Source organism: Rhamphochromis longiceps, linkage group LG12, assembly GCF_057381845.1.
Source record: "Rhamphochromis longiceps isolate RC_006_pf linkage group LG12, R_longiceps_female_GT1.1, whole genome shotgun sequence".
NCBI classification, from domain to species: domain Eukaryota; kingdom Metazoa; phylum Chordata; class Actinopteri; order Cichliformes; family Cichlidae; genus Rhamphochromis; species Rhamphochromis longiceps.
Genome location: NC_140568.1, coordinates 46,746,196 through 46,757,184, shown reverse-complemented (window position 1 = coordinate 46,757,184; position 10,989 = coordinate 46,746,196). Strand labels below are relative to the sequence as shown.

General features: G+C 39.4%; 1 protein-coding gene across 22 annotated transcripts in view; it reads left to right on the top strand.

Annotated features, from left to right (window-relative positions):
• The first annotated feature begins 8 nt into the window (after positions 1-8).
• LOC146658347 (N-lysine methyltransferase KMT5A-like) overlaps positions 9-10,989 on the top strand; it is a 12,728-nt gene continuing 1,747 nt past the window's right edge. Inside the window, exons 1-10 of one of the 22 annotated variants that reach the window (XM_085426742.1) lie at positions 9-586; positions 1,741-1,903; positions 1,991-2,183; positions 5,397-5,441; positions 6,146-6,223; positions 6,893-6,970; positions 7,642-7,719; positions 8,600-8,653; positions 8,832-10,821; positions 10,940-10,989. The exon at positions 10,940-10,989 is cut by the window's right edge and continues 16 nt beyond it. In XM_085426742.1, the coding sequence (XP_085282868.1) occupies positions 478-586; positions 1,741-1,903; positions 1,991-2,183; positions 5,397-5,441; positions 6,146-6,223; positions 6,893-6,970; positions 7,642-7,719; positions 8,600-8,653; positions 8,832-10,821; positions 10,940-10,989 (2,838 nt within the window). In that variant the 5' untranslated portion in view covers positions 9-477. Of the gene's footprint in view, positions 587-1,740; positions 1,904-1,990; positions 2,184-5,396; positions 5,475-6,145; positions 6,224-6,892; positions 7,297-7,641; positions 7,720-8,599; positions 8,654-8,831; positions 10,822-10,939 lie in introns of those variants that run through there. The other 21 variants (XM_085426736.1, XM_085426745.1, XM_085426746.1 and 18 more) reach the window with 21 other exon arrangements.

Here is a 10,989-nt window from a genome sequence, read left to right as displayed (position 1 = left end):
AAGTTAAATTTAATTGTTTTTAAATTTCCACTGGAGTTAAAGGGCCTGCGGCCCTCTCTGCATCTGCAACTGCAGAGACAGTCAGTCTAAGCTCTTTTTAAGTGTAGGCTACTGCAACACGCATTTTATTTCAAGATATGTTTTCTGGGATTTAAATGATAATATTAATGTTTTCCTGTTTAGCACAAATCAATGACATTAGTGTTTCAGTAATGGTAGTAAAGTGCACAGTTTACAGTATTTGTCCGTGTATTGGCATGTTAAAATTATTCGTGAAGGTAATTTTAATGTCACATTACATTTGCAAAGTGTTTGCACTGGTATATTAGTCTGATTAGCAAATGCATTGTGATTTAAGGCAGAAAAATACTATTTAAAATACCATGTAAAGAAAGTACTGGTTGGTTTTGTCTTGCTGACTTTTCGTCATTTTCTCATGAAGATGTGTACAGGTTGAGCAGATTGAGAGTGAAGAACATGTCAAAAAGAAGACTCAGACTTCGTCCTGAAGCAGAGGCTGCTCACTTTATTTTATCTGGAAGTGACAAGACTTGTTTAAAGGCCCAATGGATCAATGACTATAAAGGTATGTTATATGTTGTTCCTTATGGCTACTGCATGAATATTACCAGAGCTGCAACTAATGTTTATTATAATATTTAATAATATTGTCATGGCCCTGCGACCATGACTCGGTGACTTTGTGTTTATGTTCTTTATTGTTATTACTTTCATTATTATTCATGGCTGTTTTGGGATGGTTTGTGTTTGGGATTTTAGACACTGGGTTCTGGGTTTGTGCTCCCTCTGTTGGTCCCTGGTGTTAGTGTTCCCCTGTCTCATCAGGTTAATCAGGTCCAGCTGTGTCTCCCACCTGTGTGTGACTTCCCAGTGTCTCTCTGTGTATTTATAGTGTGTGTTTGCCTCTGTTCCTCGTCGCGTCGTCTGTGTTCATACCTGGTGTAATCCTCTGCGTGCTCTCCCTGCTGTTCTCCCTTCATGTTCAGGTTTCCCACTCCTCTGTGTAGTTTATCCCAGTTTAGTTTCGTCCTTAGTTCTGTTTGCCATCTCCACTTTGTGTTTGATATTATCAATAAATCACCCTCACACCTGAATAAGTGCTGCGTTTTGGGTCCTCCTTCCACTCTCCACACGGCCGCTGCCCCGGACCGTGACAAATATATAACAATTGCTTCAGTTTCCCTGAGGGAACCTCCCAAAGCTAGCTAGCTATCTATCTATCATCTAGATTAAAAAATGTTTTATATTTTCATGTATTTGAAATTTGTTGCCAACTATTTTAATAATTGTTTTTTTTATTATTAGCATTTATTTATTGTATCAACTCATTTGTTGCAGCCCTGAACGTAAGCATCTAGATCAGGGGTGCCCAATCCCGGTCCTCGAGAGCTACCGTCCTGCAGCTTTTAGATGCATCCTTGTTCCCACACACCTGAATCAAATGGTTTGATCTCTTCAGCATGCCATCATGTTTGGCAAAGGCCTGATAACAAGCCATTCATTTGATTCAGGTGTGTGGGAACAAGGATGCATCTAAAAGCTGCAGGACAGTAGCTCTCGAGGACCGGGATTGGGCACCCCTGATCTAGATGTTCCCCTCACAATTAAAACATTTTGTGATTGTTTGTTCTGCATATGTTTTGTCAGTGGCTGATCAGCTGCAGTAAACCTGATTTGGATTGTATTACTTAACGCTACTTATTGAACATCTTGTATTAGGACGTGGTGTATTTGCCTCTGAACCAATTGAAAAGGGATCCTTTGTGGTCGAGTACCGTGGGGAGCTTATCTCAGAACATGAACGGGACAAGCGGCAGAAAAAGTACACAGAAAAGCAAACTGCTTTCCTATTTGATTTTAAATGGAAAAATAGCACATGGTGGTAAGTAAAGGCATATACAATATCAGTTGTTCTTTACAACATTATGTTTTTAGTGAACAAAACATATGTTCTTTTCTTCACTTTTAGCATTGATGCCTCCCGTGAAGACGACTCACTTGGCCGGCTGGTTAATGATGACCACAAGTACCCAAACTGCAAGATGAAACAGCTGGCAGTCCAGGATAAACCTCATCTCTGCTTGTTTGCTATTGAAAATATCCAAGCGGAGAGTGAAATCACCTATGACTATGGAGAATCTATGTGGCCATGGCGAGCTCTGGTAAGTAAATCCTCTTCATAGATTGTGCAGTACAGGGAATGTTAAATATTAGTAGATGAAAAGATAGATATTATTCTAGTTATGAAGACCAGAGTAGATCAGTGCAGGGTTTTATTGACAAAATTTGATATTTTTGTCCTTTTACAGATGTTTTTGTCCATTTAACCTGAAGCTGATCAGTTTACATGATTAGATTTCTGGGGAAATAGATGGCTTTACATCAGTGTTGGGTTTAGAGCTTTTATTGACAACAGCAGGACAAGTTAGAAGTCAGGAACATGAACTCTACATGTGTTCAGTCGTCATGTCCTCATATTGTTTCAAGCTGTGAAGAACATGAGTGTGTTTCAGAATATATATATCTTTGCAGCAGTTACGATAATAATGTGCTGTTTGCACGATGAGCACTGCTGCTCTTTCTCAGCAAGAGCCTCCCCGAAATTGACCGTGCGCTTTGTGTTGTCCGTACGCGCATCTGTGCATTTCGTGGCGTCTGTGCAGAAATGACTCGCAAGACAAGGCTGCAAACTATTCTCACAGACTTCAAATGTGCACTTGAATCCAAGAAGATAGAAAAGGATCTCTCTCTGTCTCTCCCCCAGCTCTGCTGACTTGCCACTGAGAGAGTAACAACTGCCCCTCCCCCCTCTGCTCTGCAAACAGGTGGCTGTTTTTGCACCCCTCCCCCCTCTGCTCTGCAAACACATGGCTGCTTTTGCACCCCTCCACTCACTTGCTCAGAGCCAGTGTGTGCAAAGTGGAGCAACATAACACTGACAGAGGTTCAGAGAAGGGAAAAAAAACAAAAAACGGAGCAGGCTGCCGTTGTTCACTTCACGAAGGCGGCTCTATAGGCTGTTTTGTTTGCGACCGACACACAGTATAAATATATTCTCAATCACATTCACACCACTCTGTTATATCAGTTCCACTACATCAAGACTATTTTATGGTGGTGAGCTGTTTTATTGTCATGTATTTTGCATAGTAAGATAACCATGTCCTGCATTCAAAACCACTGAAAATGTCTATGGTGGTGCTGTACCTAATATTTTGCTCATTTGATCCAAAACCTATTTTTCCTTTATTTTGAAGGCTGAGGCTTAGATCCATTAGGTATTCACGAGAAAGGCATCATCACATGTCAGGATTACAGTATATCGAAAATATGTGATTATAATGGGAGTCAATGGGACCCAAAATGGTACGAGGAACACAGGAGGTAACACTTATGTGAATCTCCTTTGCTATATACCACACCATAGAGGGGATCATTGAATTTTAAAAATAATCCTAAAATGCACCTCATGGCCAAGTTTCATGCAACTAGTCTTTAAAATGATTGATATATTGAGAATCAAAAATCCAAAGGGTCCCTATTTTGACTTAAACCCTCCGAGGGTTTTAAAGCATCAATTTGGTCTTTATTCCAATTAAATTTAATATTTTTGTCCTTTTACACATGTTTTTGTCCATTTAACCTGAAGCTGATCAGTTTACATGATTGGATTTCTGGGGAAATAGATGGCTTTACATCAGTGTTGGGTTTAGAGCTTTTATTGCCAACAGCAGGACAAGTTAGAAGTCAGGAACATGAACTCTACATGTGTTCAGTCGTCATGTCCTCATATTGTTTCAAGCTGTGAAGAACATGAGTGTGTTTCAGAATATATATATCTTTGCAGCAGTTACGATAATAATGTGCTGTTTGCACGATGAGCACTGCTGCTCTTTCTCAGCAAGAGCCTCCCCGAAATTGACCGTGCGCTTTGTGTTGTCCGTACGCGCATCTGTGCATTTCGTGGCGTCTGTGCAGAAATGACTCGCAAGACAAGGCTGCAAACTATTCTCACAGACTTCAAATGTGCACTTGAATCCAAGAAGATAGAAAAGGATCTCTCTCTGTCTCTCCCCCAGCTCTGCTGACTTGCCACTGAGAGAGTAACAACTGCCCCTCCCCCCTCTGCTCTGCAAACAGGTGGCTGTTTTTGCACCCCTCCCCCCTCTGCTCTGCAAACACGTGGCTGCTTTTGCACCCCTCCACTCACTTGCTCAGAGCCAGTGTGTGCAAAGTGGAGCAACATAACACTGACAGAGGTTCAGAGAAGGGAAAAAAAACAAAAAACGGAGCAGGCTGCCGTTGTTCACTTCAAGAAGGCGGCTCTATAGGCTGTTTTGTTTGCGACCGACACACAGTATAAATATATTCTCAATCACATTCACACCACTCTGTTATATCAGTTCCACTACATCAAGACTATTTTATGGTGATGAGCTGTTTTATTGTCATGTATTTTGCATAGTAAGATAACCATGTCCTGCATTCAAAACCACTGAAAATGTCTATGGTGGTGCTGTACCTAATATTTTGCTCATTTGATCCAAAACCTATTTTTCCTTTATTTTGAAGGCTGAGGCTTAGATCCATTAGGTATTCACGAGAAAGGCATCATCACATGTCAGGATTACAGTATATCGAAAATATGTGATTATAATGGGAGTCAATGGGACCCAAAATGGTACGAGGAACACAGGAGGTAACACTTATGTGAATCTCCTTTGCTATATACCACACCATAGAGGGGATCATTGAATTTTAAAAATAATCCTAAAATGCACCTCATGGCCAAGTTTCATGCAACTAGTCTTTAAAATGATTGATATATTGAGAATCAAAAATCCAAAGGGTCCCTATTTTGACTTAAACCCTCCGAGGGTTTTAAAGCATCAATTTGGTCTTTATTCCAATTAAATGTAATATTTTTGTCCTTTTACACATGTTTTTGTCCATTTAACCTGAAGCTGATCAGTTTACATGATTGGATTTCTGGGGAAATAGATGGCTTTACATCAGTGTTGGGTTTAGAGCTTTTATTGACAACAGCAGGACAAGTTAGAAGTCAGGAACATGAACTCTACATGTGTTCAGTCGTCATGTCCTCATATTGTTTCAAGCTGTGAAGAACATGAGTGTGTTTCAGAATACGTCCTCATATGGTTGGACCAACAACTCTAGTGTGTGTGTGTTACACTGTCCTCATATTGTTGGGTAGCAGAACTGTACTGTGTTAAGTTTCTATAGAATCTGGCATAAGGAAGTCAGATCCTTCTGTAATAATGTTCACTGAAACAAGTATGATCTGTAGTTAATGAGCTAGTCAGCATTTGTAGTACAGAATGTTTCTGACATTATATTGTTGTCTTTTGTTGCAGACACCAAGTGTTGAGACCCTGTCCCAACCTCCTACAGACCAAGAAGTGAGTGACAAATCCACTTCATTCCTCCAACAGGTTACGCATAAATTTTTGTATTTGGAATCAAGTATATGAGTCAGTTGGGCCTAGTGCATAAATGAAATGCACTTTGATTGTATTAAAACAATCAGTTTGAGTGAAAGTTTCCCAAAATCAACATTAGCATTAGGAGAAGGAAATTAGCTATACCAGTTGTTAGTCCAAACTTTCCCTTTAAAGCATCAATTTGGTCTTTATTCCAATTAAATTTAATATTTTTGTCCTTTTACACATGTTTTTGTCCATTTAACCTGAAGCTGATCAGTTTACATGATTGGATTTCTGGGGAAATAGATGGCTTTACATCAGTGTTGGGTTTAGAGCTTTTATTGACAACAGCAGGACAAGTTAGAAGTCAGGAACATGAACTCTACATGTGTTCAGTCGTCATGTCCTCATATTGTTTCAAGCTGTGAAGAACATGAGTGTGTTTCAGAATACGTCCTCATATGGTTGGACCAACAACTCTAGTGTGTGTGTGTTACACTGTCCTCATATTGTTGGGTAGCAGAACTGTACTGTGTTAAGTTTCTATAGAATCTGGCATAAGGAAGTCAGATCCTTCTGTAATAATGTTCACTGAAACAAGTATGATCTGTAGTTAATGAGCTAGTCAGCATTTGTAGTACAGAATGTTTCTGACATTATATTGTTGTCTTTTGTTGCAGACACCAAGTGTTGTGACCCTGTCCCAACCTCCTACAGACCAAGAAGTGAGTGACAAATCCACTTCATTCCTCCAACAGGTTACGCATAAATTTTTGTATTTGGAATCAAGTATATGAGTCAGTTGGGCCTAGTGCATAAATGAAATGCACTTTGATTGTATTAAAACAATCAGTTTGAGTGAAAGTTTCCCAAAATCAACATTAGCATTAGGAGAAGGAAATTGGCTATACCAGTTGTTAGTCCAAACTTTCCCTTTAAAGCATCAATTTGGTCTTTATTCCAATTAAATTTAATATTTTTGTCCTTTTACACATGTTTTTGTCCATTTAACCTGAAGCTGATCAGTTTACATGATTGGATTTCTGGGGAAATAGATGGCTTTACATCAGTGTTGGGTTTAGAGCTTTTATTGACAACAGCAGGACAAGTTAGAAGTCAGGAACATGAACTCTACATGTGTTCAGTCGTCATGTCCTCATATTGTTTCAAGCTGTGAAGAACATGAGTGTGTTTCAGAATACGTCCTCATATGGTTGGACCAACAACTCTAGTGTGTGTGTTACACTGTCCTCATATTGTTGGGTAGCAGAACTGTACTGTGTTAAGTTTCTATAGAATCTGGCATAAGGAAGTCAGATCCTTCTGTAATAATGTTCACTGAAACAAGTATGATCTGTAGTTAATGAGCTAGTCAGCATTTGTAGTACAGAATGTTTCTGACATTATATTGTTGTCTTTTGTTGCAGACACCAAGTGTTGAGACCCTGTCCCAACCTCCTACAGACCAAGAAGTGAGTGACAAATCCACTTCATTCCTCCAACAGGTTACGCATAAATTTTTGTATTTGGAATCAAGTATATGAGTCAGTTGGGCCTAGTGCATAAATGAAATGCACTTTGATTGTATTAAAACAATCAGTTTGAGTGAAAGTTTCCCAAAATCAACATTAGCATTAGGAGAAGGAAATTAGCTATACCAGTTGTTAGTCCAAACTTTCCCTTTAAAGCATCAATTTGGTCTTTATTCCAATTAAATTTAATATTTTTGTCCTTTTACACATGTTTTTGTCCATTTAACCTGAAGCTGATCAGTTTACATGATTGGATTTCTGGGGAAATAGATGGCTTTACATCAGTGTTGGGTTTAGAGCTTTTATTGACAACAGCAGGACAAGTTAGAAGTCAGGAACATGAACTCTACATGTGTTCAGTCGTCATGTCCTCATATTGTTTCAAGCTGTGAAGAACATGAGTGTGTTTCAGAATACGTCCTCATATGGTTGGACCAACAACTCTAGTGTGTGTGTGTTACACTGTCCTCATATTGTTGGGTAGCAGAACTGTACTGTGTTAAGTTTCTATAGAATCTGGCATAAGGAAGTCAGATCCTTCTGTAATAATGTTCACTGAAACAAGTATGATCTGTAGTTAATGAGCTAGTCAGCATTTGTAGTACAGAATGTTTCTGACATTATATTGTTGTCTTTTGTTGCAGACACCAAGTGTTGTGACCCTGTCCCAACCTCCTACAGACCAAGAAGTGAGTGACAAATCCACTTCATTCCTCCAACAGGTTACGCATAAATTTTTGTATTTGGAATCAAGTATATGAGTCAGTTGGGCCTAGTGCATAAATGAAATGCACTTTGATTGTATTAAAACAATCAGTTTGAGTGAAAGTTTCCCAAAATCAACATTAGCATTAGGAGAAGGAAATTAGCTATACCAGTTGTTAGTCCAAACTTTCCCTTTAAAGCATCAATTTGGTCTTTATTCCAATTAAATTTAATATTTTTGTCCTTTTACACATGTTTTTGTCCATTTAACCTGAAGCTGATCAGTTTACATGATTGGATTTCTGGGGAAATAGATGGCTTTACATCAGTGTTGGGTTTAGAGCTTTTATTGACAACAGCAGGACAAGTTAGAAGTCAGGAACATGAACTCTACATGTGTTCAGTCGTCATGTCCTCATATTGTTTCAAGCTGTGAAGAACATGAGTGTGTTTCAGAATACGTCCTCATATGGTTGGACCAACAACTCTAGTGTGTGTGTTACACTGTCCTCATATTGTTGGGTAGCAGAACTGTACTGTGTTAAGTTTCTATAATATCTAGAATAAGGAACTCAGATCCTCCTGTCAATAATGTTCACTAATGTATCTGTGACATATATGTGAACTCAATGCAGCCTTTCATCTCAGCAAATATAATTAATGATTGACAGGGTTCACAAATGAATTTTCACCCAAGATTTTATGTCAAAATGACATGACACAAAGTGTGTGATATGTATGTTAAATCATTCTCACTATTAAGTTACAATGCATTGTTTTTCATTTCTTAACCTACTAGCAATGTTTTTTACAGTATACTGAATTGCATAATAATTTTGAGTTAGTTTTCAAATGAATTATAATTACAAACATTGAATTTGTTACGTTTCATGTAAGGCCAGACAAAAATCTCGAGTTCTCACCTTTCACCAGACAGCTACCTCAGAGCAGGTAAGCCAGCTGCCTTTTTCTTCTTCATTCAAATTGTTTATGCTATGTAATTATGCATATTTACTACATGAATGCATTTTCATCAAGTCATGGATTGCAGAATGTTCTGCTACTGGAGGGGGAATGACATTCTAGCTATTAATAAATACAAAGATGCTTTTTCTCCATTTTCGTTCAGATCTCTACTGATGAATTCTCAGATTGTACGGATTATGAAGATAAAGACTATTTCCCAGATTCATGTGGCAGTTCCTCTGACACAAGTCTCCATAGTGTGGACATGAAAATCACAGAATGTGTGGTTCCCCAAAATACGTTAAATGACATGGCATTGGAGACGGCTTCAGGACACAGTGGGAAGATCACCAGTTCAGAGAAACCTACAACATTTAGTTTGTCACTGAGAAGTAGCAGTCACAGTACTTCGGTAACAAGCCGCAGTTTTGATTCATCAGGGGTCACATCACCTAAAAACAGCTCCATAAAAGTCCTACCTTTGCCAAACACGGAAAGACAAAGCAAGTACAACAAGAAGCAATACTGTCTATATTGTAAAAAGGCCATTGCTAAATTGGCAAGGCACCTTGAATCTGCCCACGGTAATGTGCCGGAAGTTGCAAGCGCCTTCAGTTATGATAAAAGATCCTGCAAAAGAAGAGATTTGTTGCGCTCTATTAAGAAGAGGGGAAACTTTAACCATAATGCTACTGTGGCAACTTCTGGTGCTGGAGAAATGGTTGCTTGTCGAAGACCCACTACTGCAACAGGATCTGAGGACTACCGTCATTGTAAATTTTGTCAAGGACTATATGCAAGAAATTGCCTTTGGAGGCATGTGAGAAGGTGCCCTCAGAGGTTTAATGAGGAAGCTCCCTCTGGGCAAAGACGGATGCATCTGCAATTACCGAAACCTGATCAAGTTCATGAAGCTGTATGGAAGATTGCTTGTGAAATGAATCAGGATGACATTTCCTTTGTAGTAACGAGTGAAAGAGACATTCTTAGCCTTGGTGAGTCACTGTACAATGGCAGAAAACCAAATGAGAAAAGGAATGATTACATACGCCAAAAAATGAGAGAGATCGCAAGGTTATTGATAACCGCCAGAGCTATGACACCTTTGAAGAGCACAGAAGACCTTGTTATGCCTACTAACTTTCCCCATGTCATACAAGCAGTCAGAGCTGTTGCTGGTTATGAGCAGGAGAGCAACTCATATAAAACCCCATCCTTGGCTTTGAAATTGGGACACAGTTTGGCTAAAGTTGCAAGCATTGTGCAGTGTAAAGCCATCATTGCAAATCGCTATGATGTTGCAGAGTCAGCCAAGCAGTTTGCCACTCTGTATGAAAAAAAGTGGTCAGAGTCCATTTCAGCTGCTGCATTGGGCACACTTCAACAAGCCAAATGGAATAAACCACAGATTTTGCCATTTACACAGGATGTGTCACTGCTGCATAAGTTTCTTGCTACTAAGTCCGCAATGTACATGAAGGACCTTGAGGAAAAACCCAACAGCACAACCTTCGGAAATCTTGCTCAAGTGACTTTGACGCAGGTAGTGCTATTTAACAGAAAAAGGCAAGGAGAAGTTTCAAAAATGGAGCTCCAGGTTTTTACATCCCGGAATCGCACAGAGTTGAATCCTGACATTATGATCGGCCTAACTGAGTTTGAAAGGAAACTTGCAAAGCACTTTGACAGAGTTGAGATTCGTGGTAAAAGATCAAGAATGGTACCTGTGCTTCTCACACCTGACATGATCACTGCAATGGAGCTCCTCGCAAAAGCCAGAAGTGAGTGTCAAGTCCACACAGAGAATGTGTACTTGTTTGCACGCCCAGGTGTCCTTTCCCATTACAGAGGCTCTGACTGCTTTCGCAAGTATGCAAATAAATGTGGTGCAAAGTACCCAGAGGCCCTTACCTCAACAAGATTGCGGAAACAAGTTGCCACTTTGTCCACAGTACTAAATCTAAAAGAAAATGAAATGGATCAACTTGCCACCTTTCTCGGACACGACATCCGTGTCCATCGAGAATTCTACCGGCTTCCAGAGAGTACCCTGCAGCTTGCAAAAGTCAGCAAACTGTTGATTGCAATGGAGAAAGGAAAACTGTCTGACCTGCAGGGGAAAGGGCTGGATGACATCGTGATCAATCCTGATGGTGAATTCTTTTTCTTTCTTTTTTTTTTTGAAACATAGTTATCTTTGAATATAACATTTGTGAATGTTCAGCAGATTCTAATATAAATATTTTGTCTTGATTATTTTTCCCCAACAAGATGAAGCAGTTACAAGTGATGATGATTCCAGTGGAGACACCATCACTGAC